Source organism: Paramisgurnus dabryanus, chromosome 6 (genome assembly GCF_030506205.2).
Source record: "Paramisgurnus dabryanus chromosome 6, PD_genome_1.1, whole genome shotgun sequence".
Classification (NCBI taxonomy): Eukaryota; Metazoa; Chordata; class Actinopteri; order Cypriniformes; family Cobitidae; genus Paramisgurnus; species Paramisgurnus dabryanus.
In genome coordinates this window covers 24,695,617-24,718,364 of record NC_133342.1, presented here as the reverse complement: position 1 = coordinate 24,718,364, position 22,748 = coordinate 24,695,617, and the positions used below count along the sequence as shown (strand labels likewise).

The 22,748-nt window shown below is 36.9% G+C and overlaps 2 protein-coding genes across 3 annotated transcripts; one reads left to right on the top strand and one right to left on the bottom strand.

Annotated features, from left to right (window-relative positions):
* The first annotated feature begins 1,458 nt into the window (after positions 1–1,458).
* On the top strand, positions 1,459–13,973 carry LOC135766819 (uncharacterized). The gene is given in 13 exon segments (XM_073814987.1): positions 1,459–1,769; positions 2,904–4,017; positions 4,142–4,353; positions 5,571–5,733; positions 5,817–5,867; positions 5,959–6,080; positions 7,848–8,595; positions 8,684–8,848; positions 12,741–12,874; positions 12,970–13,176; positions 13,299–13,470; positions 13,560–13,601; positions 13,692–13,973. Coding segments are annotated over 12 exon segments (3,219 nt in total). The 5' UTR covers positions 1,459–1,769; positions 2,904–2,955; the 3' UTR covers positions 13,833–13,973.
* A 58-nt stretch (positions 13,974–14,031) lies between these two features.
* On the bottom strand, positions 14,032–21,916 carry nr2f6a (nuclear receptor subfamily 2, group F, member 6a). 2 transcript variants are annotated; one of them, XM_065276285.2, is made up of 5 exons: positions 21,807–21,916; positions 20,433–21,040; positions 18,864–18,958; positions 16,454–17,020; positions 14,032–15,533 (listed from the first exon to the last, which is right to left on the bottom strand). In XM_065276285.2, exons 2-5 carry the CDS (start codon positions 20,699–20,701, stop codon positions 15,259–15,261), a joined length of 1,206 nt encoding a protein of 401 aa, XP_065132357.1. In that variant the 5' UTR covers positions 20,702–21,040; positions 21,807–21,916; the 3' UTR covers positions 14,032–15,258. The 2 variants fall into 2 exon arrangements, with proteins under 2 accessions (XP_065132357.1, XP_065132358.1); XM_065276286.2 differs by having other exon boundaries at positions 16,454–17,017.
* Positions 21,917–22,748: the final 832 nt, after the last annotated feature.

Below are 22,748 nucleotides of genomic sequence, written 5' to 3'. Positions count from 1 at the left end.
CTCATTGGCAGAAGAAACTCAGAATGACAACTAAAATTTGTTACAGATACAAATTTTATGCTTTACTGATACTATATATATATATATATATATATATATATATATATATATATATATATATGCTCTCTCTCTCTCTCTCTCTCTCTCTCTCTCTCTCTCTCTCTCTCTCTCTCTCTCTCTCTCTCTCTCTCTCTCTCTCTCTATATATATATATATATATATATATATATATATTCACAAACACACACACACATATATATAACAACAAGAGAGTTACAACAATGTATTGTACATAAATGCGGTCAGTGTACACATGTAAATTATTAACATAATCCAAACAAAAAACAATAACAAAATAGCCAGAGGAAACACACACACACACACACACACACACATATATATATACACACTGAAAAAAATGATTAATTCAATTTACTCAATTTTTTAAGGTAAGTGGTTGCAATCAATTTATTTAAGCTACATTTAAACAAAAGTTTTTTTTATTTTATTTTATTGTAATACTTTTTTTGTTTGAATGTAGCTTAAATAAATTGATTCCAACCACTTACCTTAAAAAATTTAGTTAATTGAATGAATCATTTTTTTCAGTGTACGTGGTTCAGATTATTTGTCTATTTCAAATATTCTGATATATTAGAAGCCCTGGAAGCGTTCTTATTTTTACATTTATTTAATAAATTACAGAATTGCTTAAATTCGTTGATAAAATAAAAACAATTGGCTTACCAACAGACCACTTCATTTTATGTACATGAAACTTCCCCATTAAGATCAGTAATTGATTTTGTCATTTTCTATCCCACAATCATTAACATAAATCATTATGTCCGATCCATCTAATTTAACAGCTGTATTAAGTTTTCTTGTTATAAAATTTTCGACATAAACCGAAAATATCTTTGTATAAATGCAATGAAAAAAAATAAATGAAAAACGGTTTCTTTCTCATTACTATTCACATGAATAGTCAATATTTAATTAAACATCTCTAATACATGTTTTACTGGATAAATTCTATGCATTATTTTAAATGAAACTTGCTTTATTTGTTATTTACAAAAAATTATCAACTGTTCTCTAAGCCTTGCGCCAATTTAAATCTCCAAATACTGATGACAAAAAATCTTGAATCTAAAATTCTAAAGTTCCTGATAGAATTATTTGAAATGTTATATTTTAAAATATTATTTTTCCAAACAGTATTCGTTACATATACAAAGTTTGGGTTTTCACTTTCATTTTTAAGAAGACATAGTATTTTCCTAGGTACAGCATTCATTACAATATTCCCTGGGTCTGATTGGAATTTTAAATTTGTTAAGGAAATCTGTGTATTTTAGATAGCTGACACCAATGCATGACGAAACAAGTGAGATAGGCCTATAACGTAACTCTGCTACTGCCCTCTACTGATCAATCCTCAAATAACACAAAAAAACACAGCAGTCACACGACAAGGAATTAAACATTACGTTTTAAAGTTTTTTATATTCTTTGAAGTAAACACAATAGTTTTGGAAAATTACAATTGAAGGTTTCAGGAATAAGGATTGTTATGAAGACCAGGGAATGGCTGTAGGTCTTTGGTTGTTATTACCAGGGGCAGCAGACTCTGCGGGTTTAATGTTTAAACTCTGCGCCAGCTTATTACACACCGAGTCAGGTTTTATCGTCATTTATTTAGTTTCTGTAGCCATTTTGACCCAGCCACATAAACTCACCGCAAGCTAGCCTGCTCTGCTAATAAGGTAAGGACTTAAATGTTGTGATTTCACTTCTGCTTCAGGGGTAGCGTTCTTGAAACGTTTTACTGGGTGAATGTTTGGAAGAACAAAGTACAACTTCCTTTCAGCTGATAATCGGAAACGGCATAGCTACTGTTTAGCAGTAGGCTACCTGATGGATGGACTTGAGAACTTTAAAAAGTAAATAAAAACAACATTTGACACTATTTCAGCTTTACTTGACTTCACCGTTTACATTAACATTTAGGGTATATTTAAAGGGGACATATCATGAAAATCTGACTTTTTCCCTGTTTAAAATTGGGTCCACAGTGCTTCTATCAACCTAGAAAATGTGAAAAAGATCAACCTAGTAACTAAGGTTTGGTAAATCATTCTCTGCAAGCAGGTGAAAAAATAACTCATTGAAATCTGGCTCCCCTTGTGATGTCAGAAGGGGATAATACCACCCCTTAATCTGCACTATCCAACCACGACATTGCTATTTAGTGCAGAGATCAACTGATTTGCATTTTAAGCACTTTAAAGCCCTACTGAAAATCCAGCAAAGACCAGCATAAGCTGGTAGTTGGTTTTAGCTGGTCTAAGCTGGTCCTTCCAGCCTGGCAAAGCTGGTCAAGCTGGTGGGCCAGCTGGTCTTCCAGCATGACGAGCTAAGTCCAGCTAGACCAGGTTAAAAGGTGACCAAAACACAGCTAGACCAGCTTGCTACACCAGCAATACCAGCTAAAACCAAGCTGGGAGACCAGCTAAAACCAGCTCACCAGTTTATGCTGGTCTTAGCTAGATTTTTCAGTAGGGAGGACACACAGAAAACGGCAGATTTTTCTTCACACCTACAAAGTGTCGATTGTAACATGCCATAATAAATTATCTATATGTTATTTTGAGTTAAATCTTCACGTATGTACTATGGGGACACCAAAGATTTATTTAACATCTTAAAAAAGTATTGTGAAATGTCCCCTTTAATAGAGAAACTGGAAAACATGGTGCTAGCATGACAAAGTGTGTGGGTTTGATTCATTGGAAAATTCACAGTAAAAATCTGTAGCTTATTAAATTGCTAGTTTTCTTGGTTAAAAGTAGCTACCAAGTGTGTAAGTATTTTTTTTATGTTTATTTTTAATTTTGTAGGATACCTTATAAGAAGTGAACAGCAGACGGTCGTGTTATCATCCAAAGCATTATGATGGACCAGAGTAGATCACAGAGAAGTTGTGGTGATGTCTCATCTTTACAAAGTGAAGATGTTAACAGATCACATGGCGAGGGACCTCTTTGTAAAATTCAATCTGATGATAGCTTTGAGGACTTGAGCTACTCTCCTTATATACCAAATAGTTTTTCAGCCAAGGAGGAAACTGAGAAGTCAAAGAAAAGTGTCTTAATGAAACCTTGGGCTGGTCTCTTTACGAGATGGAAGAAGACTGATTCTGAATCACATTCCTCCTGTTCAGGGGAGATTAAAATACTACCCAACGGGACAAGGTGTAGTCCACCTGTTACTCCTTTGCCATACAGAAAACACTGGGATGCTCAGAATGCAGTTCCTGGAGATATCAAGCCAAATTCCCCTCCTGATTCAACAGGACAAATGTATAACACCCTTGCTGAATCTGAACTGACCAGTATCCACCCAGCCGAGTATTATGCTGAGAAACTAGAGGTGTACAAGTTAAAATACTCTTACCTAAAGTCTTGGCCTGGTCTTTTAAGACTGCTCGCTGGCCTTGAACTTCTTTTTGGTGCGATGGTTTTTGCTTGCGTATGTGCTTATGTTCAGAGAGACAGTGAGTGGTCAAATCTTTACAACCCAGTGGGTAATATGCAAGGATACAATAGACCCATGACACCTTTGGTGTTGGTAGTAGTTGGATTTGCATGGATATTGACTATCATTCTTCTAGTTTTAGGGCTGACGATGTATTACCGAACTATCTTGCTTGATTCCAAATGGTGGCCTCTTACAGAGGCCATAATGAATCTGGTCATTTTTCTGTTGTACATGACAGCTGGTATTGTTTATGTGAACGATCTCAATCGTGGTGGACTTTGCTTCATGACCATCGGGATCAACCCCATCCTTTCTAACCTCTGTCGCGTAGAGGGCGGTCAGATGGCTGGAACTGCGTTTATATTCATTAACATGATCATGTACCTTATAAGCTTTATGGTATGTCTCAGAATGTGGAGGCACGAAGCTGCTCGTCGACAGAGAGAGGCTATGACAAGCAAGGAAAACTGCCAGGTAAACCTTCTTGTTCATATTTTTAATGGAAAATGCACTTTTCTTAAACCATGTCATTTCATTATATGACTACTACTACAACTACTACTACTATTGCTTACAATTGTTACTATAATCTTTTGAGTTGCAGCACAAGACTCTGGAATTCACATCCAATATGGGCAGTTCCTCGACTAGATCCAAGAAAATTTTATTTAAAGATGAAATGGACCAAAGCTTTCTGATGGAGAGCAAGGAGCCACATACCTCAAAGAGAGCCGAAGTACCAGAGATTTTAACCGGAGCTATTCCAATAGGACACATCCCTAAACCCAAAGTCATCGCTGATTATATCATGTTCGTATTTTTCATGGTGTATTTCTGTTCTAATAAATATAAGCTGTGTTGGGGGTAACGCATTACAAGTAACGCGAATTACGTAATAATATTACTTTTCTGAAGTAACGAGTAAAGTAACGCATTACTTTGTAAATGTAAACATTAATATTTGAGTCACTTTTTTTAAGTAATGTGAGTTACTTTTCAGTTTAATTAATTCAATTTAAAAATAAAATAATGTACTGAATTAAACGGAACATATTAATGTAGAATTGCGCACTCTGTGCGCCTGAGCGGGAACAGTTTGAGTCAAAAATGGAGATGGCAGGCCAGAGCTTGACATTTTTGCGATCATAAAAACACCTGCAAGGCCTGAAAGAGATCAAGCCTCAGCCAAGTAAGAAAAAGTAACTTAAAGTAACTTAAAAGTACACTGTAAAAAATTGCTGTAGAAATTACAGTATTCCTGGGTATTACTGGCAACTAGCTGCCAGTAACTTACTGTAGATTTTACATTTATGTTATTTACTGACAACAGTTTGTTCAAAGTTAAATTAAACATGAAGCATTTTCAGTCTTTATCTTCTACAGTAAGTTACTGGCAACCAGCTGCATAATTACAGCAAATTTTTTACAGTGTAACGTAAGCATTACTTTCCATGACACGCAATTAGTTACTTTTTTGGGGAGTATTGTAATGCATTACTTTTAAAATTAACTTTCCCCAACACTGAATATAAGTCATATATTTAGGTCAAACAGACATGTAAATATTTTAAGGGGACTATATTTTTAATAAACATATACAAGTTGGCAACTTAAAGATTTGTGTGTGATGTCATGTGGTGTTGTTTTGATAATACTGCCATTGGAGAATCTAAAACAAGATAAAAAACAAAAGAATTTGTGTTTGATATACACTGTAAAAAGTAAAAGTTGGATCAACTTCAAAAATTACTTCAATAGGTAACACCTAAACATTTGTATTTTTTTCAACTTAAATTAAAATTTAACTTTAAGTGAAACATTTAAGTTGAAAATATTTTAGTTAGCAATTATGTAATTTAAAAAATAACTTAATTTTTCACTTAAAGTGAGGAAATTTACATTTATAAAACATAATTTGTTTTTTAGATATTATTGAAGTATGTTTTTAAGTAAAGCAGCTTTTACTTTATGTGTTAGACTTAAGAAGCTAAATGATCACTATTAATTATTTTATATTTATTTTTCAGAAAGTATCCTGAAATCCATTCAGTAGAGGACAGAGAGCAATACAAAGCGGTCTTTAATGACCAATACCAGGAATACAAAGAACTACACATGGAGATCACAGCCACTTTAATGAAGTTTCAAGAGTTAGACAACACAATGAGCCAACTCCTCAATAACCCTGCGGTAAGACCTTTCATCAGATCACTCAATAAAACTGTGTTTTCCAGTTTTCCCATCATTTTAATGGATGTTTTATGTTGGAATAGGAGCATAGGAGGATCAAAGATTTGTTGAAAGTTTATAAAGGAAAAAGGAATGTAAGTTACTGTTGATCTTAAATGTTAGTGAATTAATGTGTGGTATGAGAGAAATCAATTAATGTTTGTTTATTTGATTCTTATGTGCAAGGATCCATACTTCCTGGAGAAAAAGGAACGGTGTGAATATTTGAAAGCAAAACTAAGTCACATCAAGATGAGGATCCGTATTTACGACCAGTATTTCATGACAAATGATAGAAATTACTAAACTAAGAAATCTAATTTATTACTCTTGCAGTAATTATGTTTTGTTTGATTATTTGCTTACATTTTTTTTGTACGAATTACGCATTACTAAAAAATATAAATGTTGTTCTTAAACCAGCCCATAAATGTATATACTGCATATATATTTTTATAACAATATACTTTTTGTCTACAATATTACATAAAATGCTTTTCCTTTTTTTATTATTGTTAATTGTAAAAGTAAACAGGAAATGTCAATGTTCGTATCATATTACAAGTAAAAAAATCTCACCTTGTCTTACGTAAGACATTACAAGCATGAAATGTGTTCAGGTGCCAGTTCAGCATACAGACTCTTGGGAACTACTGCAGATGTTAATCTGGCAATCATTAATCCAACTTCTTGTTCTTTCGACTCGCTGAGAAGCTATTAAGAACTGTGTCAGTAGCAACGGGTGGATACGGTTTACGGTTTCAGGCCCTGCTCTTCCATAAGTCACTATTGTGAACCAGCTGTCTCAGGTATTCACATCAAGGGAATAGCTCAGATGGTTAACCTTACTTAACGGAAAACTATCAAGCAAAGTTGGACTACACTAAACAAGGACAATTCCTGTGACCTTAATAGTTTTTGGTAAGTAATATGTTTTTATATCATTTACTAAAATGATAGACCTTTTACAGTGGAATGACAACAGTGCAAATATGTGACCCTGAGTCACAGTAGCAATAGCCAACAATACATTGTATGTATGGGTCAAAATTATAGATTTTTCTTATGCAAAAAATCATTAGGATATTAAGATCATGTTCCATTAAGATATTTTATGCATTTCCCACCGTAAAATTTTTAAAAATTGACCCTTGTGGTCCAGGGTCACAAATGTAAAGCCTTAAAACACTTTACTTGATATACAGTATTTTTTTCTTTTATATAATAACAATTTAATTTATGTTTTTGCAGCTCTTAGATCCTTTATGAATGTTAAATATTAGCTGCTTATTTTGTTAAATGTAACAAAATGTTCTCTCCTACCACTTGTACAAAAAGCTAAAATATGTCCTATAAACATGCACTGAGTCCATGCTAAGCTGCCACGTTGATTTTCAGCTCTTGAATTATTTATTCGTTCGTTTTAAGTAACCACAGGTGTGCAGCTCACCCTCTCTGACCCACAGCATAATTAACTAATAGCATGAGAGTAATAAAAATATTGCTGTTAGCTGAGTATCTCCTCTTGTCTGATATTTACATATAATGACTGTATATTCCATATGGGGGACGCAACAGTAATGTGAGGAAGAGAGTGTAGTGAAAATCCCCATTGACTGCATCTGCTCATGTTTCTCTGAATTATTCAGACGTCTCATCTGAATTGCAGTAGACTAATAAAGGGGATGATGCTTAGATCTGGAGACTGAAATGTTTTGGGTTAAGTGTGTTCTGTCTTAATTTTACAGCAGAGACAAATCTGAGATTGAACAGGAACAGTAGGCTAAATATTGGGGTCACTTCATTTACTTCTTGATACTTTAGGAAAATTTGGGTGTTAATTGAGAGCAGAACAGCAGTAAATGGCTTCATGTCATCTTTTTTGTGCACAATCCCAAAGACACGCAGGTTCTTGAATTGGAGATGCCAAATTGTGTACACATTGAATGCACTGTAAGTTGCTTTGGATAAAAGCATCCGTCTAATACATAATGCAGATGCAAGTCTTTCCAGACCACATTATGATCTGATTAAATCTAATTTCTCTTTCAGATTCTTGGTTGAATCATGTATGACGCCCAGCAGTATGACAGCCCACCTCAATACAGCCCACACTACGTTGCCCCATCAAACATGTACACATCCAGAAGTTTCTACTCTCAAAGGAGCGAATATGGCTTGTACTCTTCAGTGCCTGATGGTCCTCATGTGGAGGGAAGCCTTCAGCATTTCTACAGATGGTTCTCACCACCTGGCATCGTGAAGACTATGGAGGGATTGACCGCATTGCTCTGTTTCGTTATTTTCGCCTGCGTCGCTTCCACTCTGGTTTGGGATATGCATGGCTACGAAGGCAGCCTTGGGGCTTACCCTGGTGGAACTGGGGGCTTTGGGGCGGGCGTTGGCATCGGGACGGGGTACTACGGAGGAGCCTACGGCTATCAGAGCTCCTATATGACACCATACTCCGCAAAATCAGCCATGATCTCAATGGCAGCCATTAATTTCATCGCGTCTTTAGCCATCCTAGTGGTCAGTTTCTCTAAGGTATGGTGCGTGCGTGGGAAAACGTTTTATCTGACAGTTTTGGTGGTGGATGTGGTTTTGGCTGTTCTTCAGGGTATTATAGACATCATATTCGTGATAGGGGTCAACCCCACAGCGCAAAGTTCACAAAGCATTTTATACAATCCCATCCTGATGATGTGTCAGACTTCATTAGGGACACCCAGTATCAGTGCTGGAGCAGGCACAGGTTTCCCCGGTGCATACCCTTCATTTAATCGATATCTGTATCATTACTGCTTTATGGATCCTGAAGAGGTCAGTATGTAAAGAAATGCACCTCTACCTGTTTTATACTTGTGTCATCACTGTAACATTAAACGGTTATTGTTTTTTCATAAACTAGGCTGTTGCACTCGTCTGTGGGCTGTTTGTCATGATTGCTCTTGTAATTGCTGCCTATTTTGCCTATAAGACTCGAAGCAAAATATGGCGTCATGGTAAAACTAATATCTACTGGGAGGAGCCACCTATCCTCGGAACAGTCAGGAGCCAGAATTCACAAGACTGGGTGAGTTTATATGTACGAGTTTATTGATACACTCTCACTTTAAGTGAAAGTTTTAAGTTGAAAATGTTTATATACAGTAGTGTGCAAAAGTCTTAAGCCACCACCACCAGGCTTGTTGTTTTAGAAGTTTAAATCTCCATTCATATTTATTTTTCAATCTATTTTTTAAGATACAAACAGAAAATACAGGAAATATGTACAAACAACTTTAATTTTCAGGACTAAATGTCTTCTTTAGGTATCATCTGTGTTTAGTGTGACCTCTCTTGGCATGAAACACATCTTGAGCGTTTTTGAGCAGAATTAAATAAAAAGACTAATTTCTTTAAAATAAGAATTTAATTTTATTTAGGTTTAAGAGATCCTGCAGTTTTTTGCTATTGCTCAAGTGGAAGGGGAGTTTACCCTAAAAACCTGACACATCAGTTTACATTTTTATACAGTTTTTAATACTATATACACATTTCCTGACTTTTGCATAGTACTGTATATTTTATATATATTTAAATGTATTTAATAGGTGTTACCACTGTAGTAGTGGAAATAGTGAGAAAATTTAAGTTGAAAAAATTTCATCTCAGATTTTAGGAGTTACCAATTGAAGTATTTTTTTTAAGTTGATCCAATTTTTACTTTTTACAGTGCACTTAAAAATGCAATTATGCAAGTCAATACAACCTACTTTTTAAAATTTTGACTTGTGATAAGTTGATGTTAACTTAGAAAAACAAGTTAAAATTGTTTACCTTAATTTGTTAAGTTAAAGTAACATAAATAAATATAATCTTCATATAAAATATATTGATATATCATTTTTACAGCATTTAGGCCTTAAAACAGATTATTAACTCCTAATCTGGTATGCAACCAAAGCATGTTTTATGTTTCATGTATTGTACATTATTATTAAATTAAAGATATGACACTACAGGAAACTTTTATACAGTACATATCTGACAATATGTTTTGAAGAGGTGTTATGACTAAGCTGTTTCCTTCAACACAACCACTCTGGTTTCACGCAGATTATTCATTAACTAGTGATTATGCCCAAGTGACTAAAATACCTTTGGGGTTCCCACTGTTTGGCAACCGGAACAGGAACAGGTTTTAATAGACCGGTACTATATGAATCAGAATAACTGGCAACATTATTGAATTGCTACTCATCAACAAGTGACATGCAATGAAATCAGTCTTATGATATGCACTGTTTTTGTGGTTAATCATTTATAATCTACTTTATATTGACACTGAATAAAGGTCAGTAAGCAACTCAGGCCTGCTGAACAGTCGCAAACAATGGTTGTAATTATAGGATAGTTCATACATGCCATTCCCTGTTGGGATTTCTTAAAAAAAAAAAAAACTGATGGCAGCTTGGGTAAAACTGATTTTAGTTGTTAAAATGCACTTCTGATTACATTATGATAGCAATAGCATCTGGTGTAATTATTAGAAATACAAAGTTACTAATTATTTTTATACAGAGAAATTATCATTTTCATGCACTCTTAACAACATTGTTTTATTGATTTGGTAAAAAATTATATTTGATATTCCAAAGATTAATTACTCAATCTCAATTAAATGTACATTTATTTGTATAGGGCTTTTTACAGTGTACAGTTGTCTTAAAGCTGCTTTACAGAAAATGCATGTTAGAAAATAAAGTTGATAGATCCAATACATTTTTGTGTTTACAGTTAGCAAAATTAATTGTGTATATTATTGCAATGATCGGTGATCATATAGGATATAATGATATTTGACCGTTTCTGTGATGATCCAGAGCTGTTATTTAAAGTCCCTGAGGGGTAGGGCTATCATCATATCTTTATAGATGTTGGAATATCTGTAATCTTGAAAAGAGGTTGAATAAACTGAAGCATGGCGTAGTTTCTTGTAGAGACACAAAAACAGGTAACGAATAATTAGCATAGATGTTGTTCATAACATTTTAGGCAAAGATAATCATGTTTAATGTGATGCAGCTGGAGTATAACAGTTGAGCCGTATTATGCGAAAGCTTGGCTGTAGAGATGTGTTTTTAATTTACACCTGGTATTAAGATGTATTAATTTTTGTTGATCGGATCATAAGTGAATGATGGGTCATGATGTAAAACGTTATAAGCATGTCAACCACATTCAGAGATAGTTCAAAAAACGAATTCAAGTGCATTGCTTGTGTGATGTACTAACACAGTGTTTTGCGGTCTTAAATTTGTGTGCTCAGTCAGTGTAGCAGTGGAAACTAATCCCATGATGCAGTATGCAGATTGAAACAACAGAGGGCCTAGAACAGAACCTTGTGGCAGTCCATAAATTACTGGTCAGGAAAGCTTGTTCGGTTCACTCTGAGTTTAGACCGCTCCCGACAGTGGGACATTTCAAAGTTTATGGAAAATGTTTCGACTTTCCTGGAAATGTTATTTGTCAGCGGCGTGTTATTGTTACAACAATACACGGGCTGTGTGTAGCTGTCATCGAGTGTTTCCTAAAGAACGGCATAATTTCGGAAACCGTGCATGTGTGTGAGGATGGGATAATTGTGTTATGAAGGATATCCAATGTCTTAGTGTATTGTCTAATGCGAAGCATCTTAAGTGGTCTCTTAGGGTCCTAAGACACCATATTGTTCAGAGATATCTGTAATGGTAAGAACTCCTAATTGTTCTCCGCTCTGGTTTTCACATCCAAGGTCGTTGTGCATGTATTTCCTATTAAAGGGCCATCGGTGACAGTCCTGGCCCACTGCCCTAGGTAAGATAAGACATGACTAAAGGGAAATACCAATACTTTTACCTTTTTATCAAGTGGTACAGTTATTGAAAAGGAAAAATTTAGGTTTTCTGCAGAATGTGTGCGTGTGTGTGTTTAACATTTTTTTAAAGGGACACTCCACTTTTTTGAAAATAGGCTCATTTTCCAGCTACCCTAGAGTTAAACATGAGATTTTACCGTTTTTGGAATCAGCCGATCTCCGGTTCTGGCGCTACCACTTTTAGCATAGCTTTGTACAATCCATTGAATCTGATAAGACCATTAGCATTGCGCACCAAAATGACCAAAGAGTTTTGATATTTTTCCTATTTAAAACTTGACTCTTCTGTAGTTACATTGTGTACTAAGACCAACGGAAAAGTAAAAGTTGCCATTTTCTAGGCAGATATGGCTTGGAACTATACTCTCATTCTGGCATAATAATCAAGGACTTTGTTGCTGTACCATGACTGCAGCAGGTGCAATGATATTACGCAGTGCCCAAAAATAGTTCCCTGCTATTGAAAGTAACCAAGGGGACTATTTTAAAGCATTGTGTAATATCATTGCGCCTGCTCCACCCGTGGGACGGCAGCAAAGTCCTTGATTATTATTATGCCAGAATGAGAGTATAGTTCCTAGCCATATCTGCCTAGAAAATCACAACTTAAAATTTTCCGTTGGTCTTATTACACGATGTAACTACAGAAGAGTCAAGTTTTAAATAGAAAAAATATCGAAACTCTTTGGTCATTTTTGAGCAAGATGCTAATGGTCTAATCAGATTCAATGGATTGTGCTAAGCTATGCTAAAAGTGGTAGCGCCAGATCCGGAGATCGGCTGAAAGGATTCCAAAACAGTAGAAATCAAATGTTTCGCTCTAGGGGAGCTGGAAAATAAACCTATTTTCAAAAAAGTGGAGTGTCCCTTTAATCTACAATGATCAAGTAACTATTATCCAAGACACAAAAATGAGTTTAGGGCAGTTAGATGCTTCCATTTTCATCAGTAAAGTGAGCTGCTTCTCTAAATACTGCCTGTTGATTGGGTCATTCAGCGGCAGTCTTAATGTCTGAGCAGAATCGATTAAACACGTTGTTCTGTGGTTATGCATAATCTGTTCCAGAGAAGCACTCAATACACCCCCACTGTGGTTTTATCGGAGAAGGCTACCCCTAATCTGAAAGCAGAGAACAGCTTCACCTCGTACACTGAAGGAACAGTGAGCGTCTACAGCGAGGGAACGTATAAAATCAATGTGTGAGTACACTCCATACTAACCATCCATCTCCAGAACAAGAACTTCTGGTTAACACAAGTGCTTGCTATTCTTTTCACTGCCTTTTCTTTATAAGATGTTCTGAGAACACGAACAAATCCTTCCCAGAACCGTTGTACCAGAATCAGTGGATGAGCTCCAGTCCTGTAGAGGAATATGATGACCTGAGCTCCTCAGGGCATAAGCCGGACACTTATGATGTTCAGGATGTTCACTGTGAGACAGGTTACACAACTGGAGGAGAATCATCAGCTATTGAATTAGACACACACCAGTTGGAGGAGTGAGTTTTTATTATCAGTTCTTCAATACTTTTCTCTGTGCTGTATTTTGTGCTACTCATAACTGTAATTTTGTGAATTATTACTTAACGAGTTATTACTAAGTGATTTTTGTCTGCTGTAGCTCTTATTCAGAGATAACAACAGATGAACAGCGCAGACAGTACAAGGACCAATTTGACACAACCCTCACTGTGTACAAGAATCTCTGTGCAGCGTTGGATGATATCAGTGATCAAATGAATAAACTCAGTCGAGAGCTGGACACCCTTCATGAGGAATCCACTAAGTTTCAGGTAGGCAGCAAGATCTTGGCATAGATCGATTCAAATGTCTCACTTCAACCAATATATTTTGATCTTACGGTACATATTTCCTGTTACAGGCTGTGGCTGAGGAATATAATCGACTTAAGGATCTGAAACGGGTAGATAAAATCTTATTAGAGTTTTGGTTCTTAGAATTGAGTACATTTTTCGTTCTGCGGATCACTAATACCTTTATTTTATTTTTTTAGTCTCCAGAATACCAGACTAAGAAGATTCAATGTAAGAAACTGAGGCAAGAACTATTTCACATTAAGCAATTAGTCAGAAAATATGACAAAGGCCCTCCAAGGAGAAAGAATGTTGCTGATCATCAGGATTTCTTTGTGTAAAACTGCTTTTGTTACATTATTTTTAGTGCTTATATTGGGATAGTTCATCTTACTATAGTAGTGAGTTTTGTACAGTTACTGTAAATAGTTTGTAATCCTGTGAAATATAAACGTCTTTATAATTAAAGATTCTCTGAAACAACAAAATGTATTTTCCTTCGTAAAAGTGACTGAACAAAGGACAGCTCAAGTACAACAGTCAATGTATGATACCTTTGTTTATTCAAGCGGTCATACACAAATATTTAAAAAGACAAAGATATTAAAATGAAAACTGTACACATTGCATGTTTTGTTTTATGTATATTAGACCGTCTATGTTTCAAGGCCTAAATATGAGGTAATATTAGTCATGTACGCTAAGGCTAGAAAAAATTACATCTCACAACAAGAGCCAATGCCACATGCTGTCAACTGTGCTCATCAGACCACTGCTCCACAAAAGACAAAACAGGGAATGCCATTTTCTTGCCAAAAATGGCACACGCGACACAAACAACAGACACGTACATCCAATCATTCCTCTTTAGTGTGAAATGAGCAGCTCAGGTGCGTTACGCTTTAAAATTAACACAGCCGCGAATGATGGATCATCCATTTTAACCGAGGTATTTTTTTGGTCAACATACACATTTATCAGTTTATCTTTAAAAAAAACAGAAGAATACAAACCATGCATGATCAACTCTAAAATACAGTCATCTGTGTGTGGATAAGCACCACGTCCATATAGAAAAGGTTCACTGGTTTCAAATCTGAAAATACATGACTACTTCATTGGCCATCCAATGTACGATGTGCGTTGGATAATAAACAATGCTGAAAAGGTACATATGCAGCAGACTTGTGTCTTGAAATAAAACACATACACTCTGTTCCAAATGAATGATATAAAAGGTCTCTTTCCAAATTTCAATCTTTCTTTAAAGAAATGCAATATAGCCAAAAGTTTAAATTGACCGTTAAATGCTTAAACTCCAATTGTGACTGTGTTTTTGATCGGATAGAATGTCTTTACAGTCTGGTACACGAGGGCCCAAGCCTCCAGCGGCAGTCCAAAGTCACTTTGATGACAATAAAGTAACCTTCATGTTTAAACCCAATGGATAGAAAATTTTTCTAAAGTTGGCAATTTCCAATAACACACTTTTTGTCTTTGCAAGATTTCAATTTCCACTAAATAACTCGCTATTAAACCGTACCTGGCATCTTACAAACGGTTTCAAATATTTGTTTTGGGGCAAGTCTTTGCATCATAAAAACAGTTCACAGAACATAAATCAAGCCATCTGCAACATACTAGTGATTCCCATAGTATGACCCCTGTTGCATTGGAATACACAGCCAATGTTAGATGTGAATGCATGATGAAGAGATTTGCTAAAGTACTCTGGTGGTTGACCGCCTCTGTAGTCACGTCTGACGATTATTGTCCTGGAGCGTACGGCCAACTGATGGAGCTGCCGGAGAGCTGCATGTCACGGATGAGTGTCTCGATGGGCGTTTTTCCTACAAGCCTCATGAAGAAAAGCTGAGAGATTAGGTTGGCGGGCACCGCTCTCAGAGCGGGCAGTCGTAGTAGCAGCCGTCCAAAGCGCTGGGGTTGTCCGGGGTACTGCATTCGCTCATACTCTGTCAGGGCCACCTGAGCTTTTTCCTGCAGGCTTTCGACGTGAGCTGGGTCTGTCAGGCCACAAGCATCTGAGAACAAATGTACAGAGAGACCAAAGCAACCAGTATTATTTACAAGTTCTTGTAGCTCAAGAATTCACCTTTATCAACAAAATAATATTTTCAAAATGGAGGTAGCGCTGTACAACAAAAGCATGATTTTATGCGCAAACTTGTACTAAAAACCAAATGCAACACTCAGAAACATGTGTTACACAAAAAAATTGGCATTGCATGATGGCATCTATGAATGCTTGCATGTAAAATATCACATTATACTGTAGCACAGTTGTTGTGAAGGGAGATCAGCTGTGCAAACCGTTACGAAGCAGTTTGACGTAATATGTGTGATGAATGTGGCTGTCACTCCATGAATTGTTACCATGACTTGGGTTTTTTCCCTGTCCTACAACATTATATTTCTTGGGTCTGTGCCATTCCTTTCAAGGCAAAGAAACCAGCACACCTTTACTTGTTGCTTAGTGACGATTTTGTAGACTTATGACAGAAATATATCTATTCAATAATATTTAACACTGATTCATGAGTTGAGTACGTCGGTGAATATTGCACAAACTTCAGCAGCAAATTAAGTGACTTTAGATTGTAAAGCATTATCCGCTAAACAGGTTAGTGATTTGACATCGTTACCACAACAGCTGGACATGATTTGAATCATTTCATTCATCGTGACCCTGTCCAAAGACTGACCTGGCATACAACATTCCCCCATTTAATACTAATTGTATCTAGATATCAAATCACAATAATGACCTATATTGAATACAAAACTGTTAATTTTGACAAGGAGGGGCAAGTTTGCAACCCTGATTTTTAATGTTTTAAGTTTTTCACAATGCAGTCTCTTGCTCATCTTATCCAGTAGATGGTGCTGCTAGTATTACTAGTATTCTCCAAAGTTTAATCCTTTAGTACTTCAGCTGACCCACCTGGTGAAAAGAGAGCTATGGCCTTGAGACAGCTGTACTCGGCTGAATCCACCTGCAGACGGGTCAGCTTCTCCACTTGGTCCTGGAAGACACGCACCTGGTCCATGAAGGACACCACCCTCTCGGCTGACATAGGAGAGGAGTGAAAGCCGGCGGCGGCGAGCAGCGGGGCCATGTGCAGCGGCAGGGCAGACTGGGCCGCGTTTAGAATAAACAGTTCGCTCCAGCTGAGCCTCAGCAGGGCCACCTGCTCCGACACAGGCAGCTCGGGGAAATAAGGAATGTTTCTGGCCCATTCGATGATGCTGAAAAGAAGTCTGGCGGCCAGCTCGCAGATGCTGTCGATGCCCATGGAGGATCCGCCGCTGCCACTCTGCATCTGCTGGTTGTATTGATGGGTATAGCGGCTGTTGGGGTAGGGCTCTGCCCGCAGGAGCTGGGAGATGAGTTCAGAGACCTGCTGCCCATTGTAGAACTCAGTCACACCGCTTCCGGCGTTACCGCCAACTGGAGTCGTGGATGGGCTAAGACTGGAATGCGAAGGTGGGATGCGTCCACGCTGAACTGCTAAAGGGAGAGAGGGAAGAGGGAAGCACATTTATGATGTAGGTGAAACATCTGTTAGATGTGCCAACTGTCCTTCGCTAACCCACAGCATGGGACATCTGGTTGAGTCAGATGACTGGCCTTAAGGATTAGAAACTAAATCTAATTCCACAAGGACACAGAAGCATGAAAAATACTTTCGCAGGATAAAGAGGAAATGTTCGTGATGATAATCCAATGACTTTCAGAATAAAGAATAAAAACAACCTTTGCTATAAAACTCTTTACTATAGATTAGGTCTTATATCCTACAGATTGAGCAAGAACCAAATATCACAAATCAACTTGAATCTCATAAAGTCTACAGCAGGTGACACACGCTGTTTAGACTGCTAGGTGAACTTCAAGTTTGTAAAATACAGAATATTTTGCATACAAAAAAAAATAATCTTAAAAGTAAAACCCTACTGAAATAAACTTACTTTAATAATTATTGCAATACAACAAACACTACTACAATATATACAAGTTCTTTTGATAATCTATCATTATTCATTGGCCACGTTTACATGCACCCATATAATTGGATTTTGGCAATATTGCGATTATACTTGACCTCATGTAAACACAATACTTTGATAAAAAGAATACCATTTAGCTCATAATCACAGCAAATCGTATGCTGTACTAAATGTAAACACTTTAACCGCATCTATACCGCACTTACTGAAGTGCTCGCGTTTGTGTCACGCACCTAAGGCGCAAATTCCTTTTAAACTTGACATTAGGACGTTTCCCTAAACGCTGTCAACAGTCTGCCAGTAACGGCTCAAATAACGCGACAGCAGCTTATAAAACCGTTACAGGCACCTTTGTAATTTTTCTGTCTTCATCATGGCACCGAATAACTAAATGCATCCATAAGAATGTGATTGTCATTTAAGGCAAGTCAATTAAAACAGTTCATCATTTGTGCTCTGCATTGGGCTGTGTGTGAATAAGCACAATCATTAGTGAATAATCAGAAAATAAAAACTGCATGGAAACAGGAGTGAAGAGGTTAGCTTCAGTCATGTACAAAAATGACTCTGATTATTGAAAATAATGGCATAATTGGTGTACATGTAGATGTAGTCACTGTTGCAACATCACAGTATTGACAATTTGGGAGAAAATGTGCTAAACTGTCATGGAACTGTAAAGACATTTTTTATTTGTTTTTATTAAATGGCTCGTAGGGATGCTTGATTCTGATTGGCCAGTCACGACATTTGAAGGTATTCCCAGAAAACATCTGATCAAAACTAATAACAAAATGTTTCTGCAAATCATTTGGTCAGGTACAGTTTAAATTGGCAAAAGATTAATAACATATGACATTATATTTACAAATGATTAAACCAATAGTGTATTCGTGACATTTGAACATCTTGTCTTATCTTCAAATCGAAAGTAAACTGGTTTTCCTTCTGTAAGGTTTGCATTCATTAAAAATGAACTAATAAAATATTTCCAATCAATATTTAATGTTCAACATTCAACATTACTTATGAGGTAAATAGCTGGGATATAAGCGGAATAATGTACAGGCAGCCGGTTGTTAACGCGAAATAAACCCCTTTGGTGTGATGCACTAATCACACTGTTAGGGCTTATTTCTGTAATAACAACCGGCTGCCTATACATTATCCCTTACATATAAAATCAGGCCTGTTTAAGACCATTACATTTCCGCCCATCTTTAAATTATTAAGGGTAATATGTACATTTTCTCGACAACATGTGACAATGTGATAATGTTTCCAGCCGGAAATAAACTAAAAGTCATTTCAGCTGATTTAAAGGATGCGGGATGAACATTTACCTTCTTTGCGCATTCCCACTCTAAAACACTTCTTTAAACGGCAGTATTGACACTGGTTGCGGTGATGTTGGTCAATCTGGCAGTCTCGGTTTGATCTAAAAGAGACACCAAAACAAGCTTAAAGTTTCACATTCAAAAACAAAACATTGTTTATATGGGTTCCAGTAGGGCTGTCGATTCAGATGTGCCAGGTTGATTCGATTTCGATTCACAAGCTATCAAATCGATTCGATTTTTCGGTTCAATTTTCGATTCCGGTTCTCTGGGTGGTTTTTATACTCGATTCTCGAATCAACTCAATGAATATAGATTTAATACAAATACTATATTAATAAAAAAAGAACAGCAGTTTACAAGTTCGTAATAAAAAGAAATTAAAAGCCACAACACTATCATCATCGTCTTGCTTGCAAAATCTAAAATGCTTCCATACCTCTGACTTTTTATGTGAAGGTGGCATCAACATCAATGAAGCACCTAACACCGCCATTTTAAGCACTAAAAGAATGAATGACATGCTCGCCTCTCGCTCCTTAATAACATTGTGCAAGACAAAAAAGAGGGTGACATCTAGTGAAGAAGACTATTAATTAGATTAACATTAATCTTACGTTCAATGTTTGCGGAAATAAATATGAAAGAAAAAATCGATTCTGCTCTTTGAGAATCGATTTTGAATCGACCACGTAAAAAAAACAGCCCAGCCCTAGGTTCCAGTATAGTACTTACTTATTCTTTATTTATAATTCAGATGGGACGCACCGATCTGGTACCTGGGATCGGTATCAGGGCCCACCTATGAATTTTTTGCTGGTTCAAGTATCGGACTAACGGGACCAATCCGATACTATGCATTACCCGTGAATGTTACTGTCAAGCTGTTAAAAGTACAAAATATTAAAAAAGCACCAGAAACTTTTTTTGTGCACTACAGTATATTCAAAGTCTTAATACATTAAGTTCTTAGAAACTCTGACGTGGTACTCGCTACTGGGTTAAAGCACTGGAGAAGCAGACTGGATGAAACGCGTCATTCACACACACAAGAACTGTATTTTAAAGATCTGACTTTATAAAGACTCAGTAAACTGTTGGATGGATGCAATACACATAAAATATATATTCTCTTTGTGTTGTAATGGTTATGAACTTTCCTTTGCGGAGCGATGATTCCCTTGAGAGGATGCTAAAAATGTATTATTCTGCACCCGGGATGCGCACCCGGGATAAGCGTTAAGGACAGTATGCTTAAGCGCATCATTCCCAAGTTCCCAACAATAACCTTCTGCATTGAAGCCTTTATTACTGTGACAGTTTTGTGCAATTAAGAACAATATATTTAGCTTCATCATTTTAAATGATAGGTTTGAAGCAGTAAGCACTCTGTCAAACATTCTCGATTTTGGGTGTGTATGTGTGTGCAATTTTAAATTGTTCACAAAAAATACAGCAGTTATCGGATCGGACGATAGTCAGAATTCTGGTACCGAAATCGGATCAGTAATGGAAAAAGTAGTATCGGTGCATCCCGTATTTATGTAACATAAACAAAGTGGCAAATCTCATCACCTGCAGGTGTAATTGAGGTTTCGTCGGACACTCCTCTTGAAGAAACTTTTGCAGCCCTCGCAGGTAAACACGCCATAGTGTTTTCCACTGGATTTGTCACCACAGACCACACAGTCCACCACGCACCCTTTATCTTCGTCCCCAGCCTCCATGTCGCTGCCACCTCCTTGCGGTGACCCATCTTCTTCATCTCCCCTCAGGTAACCCTTCTCTCCAAGTCCATTAGTATCACCATTGGGATCTCCCCAGCCCCCTCTCACCATGGCCATTGCTTTGTTATCAGCACAACCGAGATGAAAAACGCACCCAATATGCTGTTGGCCTAGACAGCAATTTCGGCTGACCCCGTTTCTTGACAGCTACGTGTTCTAAAAGGAAAAGCAATGGAGGCTTTTCAATCTGGTAATTGTCTGTGGTCTCTTTTGATTCATGGATGCTCAGACATGGGTCCGAGGCACTCTTCAAAGTCAGTCAACTTTTGTTTTGGGGCAGTGGGTGGTGCATTCTGTTTTGTCTTTTTTGACAGACCATATTTACATTTTGATGCTTCTTCTTTAGTTGTACCTCTGAAAATGTCTCATTTAGACATTAAATGTTGCTTTGGTGACCTGTGAAAAAAGAAAAGTCACTCAAAACAAATATATCAGTTTTAAAACCTTATCATCAAGCATTTGTCACAGCTTAATAGTTAGTTAATCCCTAACTGTATTTGATCACTATCTATAACTTATTTTTAATAATAGGGTCCCCCCAAAACTGTTTAAAACACCTGACTTCCAGCCAGACCAAGACATAAAGAGCAAATATAAAAACACAAATAAAAATACCCTATGAAACAAATTGAATGTATTACTACAGTATTCGCTATTGTAAACTTTAGTAAAATTCCTAAATAGAGGTTTTTTTTAACCGTACTATAGTAAACACTATTTTAACGTAAGTCTTAAAGCCTAAAAAACAAACTTTCACTGTTCAAAACGCGTTAGTATAAAAACATCTGCATGCAATATATACTATTTGTTCAAGGAAGTGCTTTCTCTGTTTGTTATGAAATGGGGACATACTTTTGAAGTCTACTAACAGTTAACGTTGGCGCTTTTATTAAAACGAGCGAATCGATAACGATACAGCTCCCGTTACGGTTTCAACGTGATCACGAACTGAATGACCCATTTCATGTTTTTCATGCGCGCCAGTAACAAACATGCGGCCTAACCTCCAGCGATCTGGCTCGAGCAGGGGGAGGGGTGGAGCCATAGCTTTAGCCAAATACCTCACTCGCGACTTCGGCTAACATTATATTTTTGCTTATCGCTAACGGAGTGAGATGTAACCTAGCGTACAGTTCATCTGAATATATTTGAAAATTCCTACCTGGGTTGAAAAAAGTGCGAAAGTCGCGCGAGCTCGAAGAGGACAAGAGACAGCGCGAGTCAATGTCCAGTAGAGTGCGCGCGCCGCGTGCTTGTGAGGGAGGGTGTACGCGCGTGTGTGTGTGTGTGTGTGTGTGTGTGTACGTGAGGGGGTGCGCGGGGATTTGACACAGCCATTGAAGCCCGCGGTTGCCATGGTATCAGTTGCCTTATTTGGGCAAAGAAGTCAAAGTGCAGCGAGGGGTGCTCTGCTGGGCACGCGGGGAAAGAATGTGGCGTTTTGCTCCTAAAGAGATCAGTGACCTTAGGGCATGCTTTACAAAACTGAAAATATGCTTATAACTGAAAGAAAATTTTGTCTGTAGTCATGCACGAGATATTTAATTGCTCAAGACTGTATGGCTTTATTATTTTAACCAAAGAAATGTGGTCAATACATTCACGTTTGTAGGATTAATGTCAAAGATAATTGCGCTGAACAGGAGAGAAACTTTAGCAACAATTTATCAAAGTAAATTGAATAAAATGTCAATTTATGTAGCAAATTGTCACAGGTCAGGAAACATAAAAAAAACAAAGAATTAAAATGTATTTTTGTGACATTTCATAATTTTTAAACAATGCAAACTTCATAAGGTCATAGGTTCATAGCTATTTCCTGTATAAAGAGGGATGTCTAATATTTTTTTATTTTTTAAAACAATGAGAAAGTCGTGCTAGCTATACATCTTGCTGTTGATACATGACATGGCTGTCTCTTGTTTATAGATTTAGATCTTGGCCAGCAGTTCACATAATTAATCAAAAGGCAACACTGAATAGAAAAAAAACATTGGCTAAACCCCCTTTCTTTTTCATCTTTTTTAAGAACTCAGATTTAGGGTTTGGTCATTTTGAAGGTTTTGGTGCCATGAGTACAACATTACATTATTTGTATGTGTGA

Coding starts and splice junctions, on each gene's coding strand:
- nr2f6a (XM_065276285.2), bottom strand. CDS start 20,701: ATGGCCATGGTGAGAGGGGGCTGGGGAGATCCCAATGGTGATACTAAT. Junction 18,959..20,432: donor AACCTCAATTACACCTGCAG/GTGATGAGATTT, acceptor TGTCTCTTTTAG/ATCAAACCGAGACTGCCAGA. Junction 15,534..16,453: donor CATAGCTCTCTTTTCACCAG/GTGGGTCAGCTG, acceptor ATTTGTTCTCAG/ATGCTTGTGGCCTGACAGAC.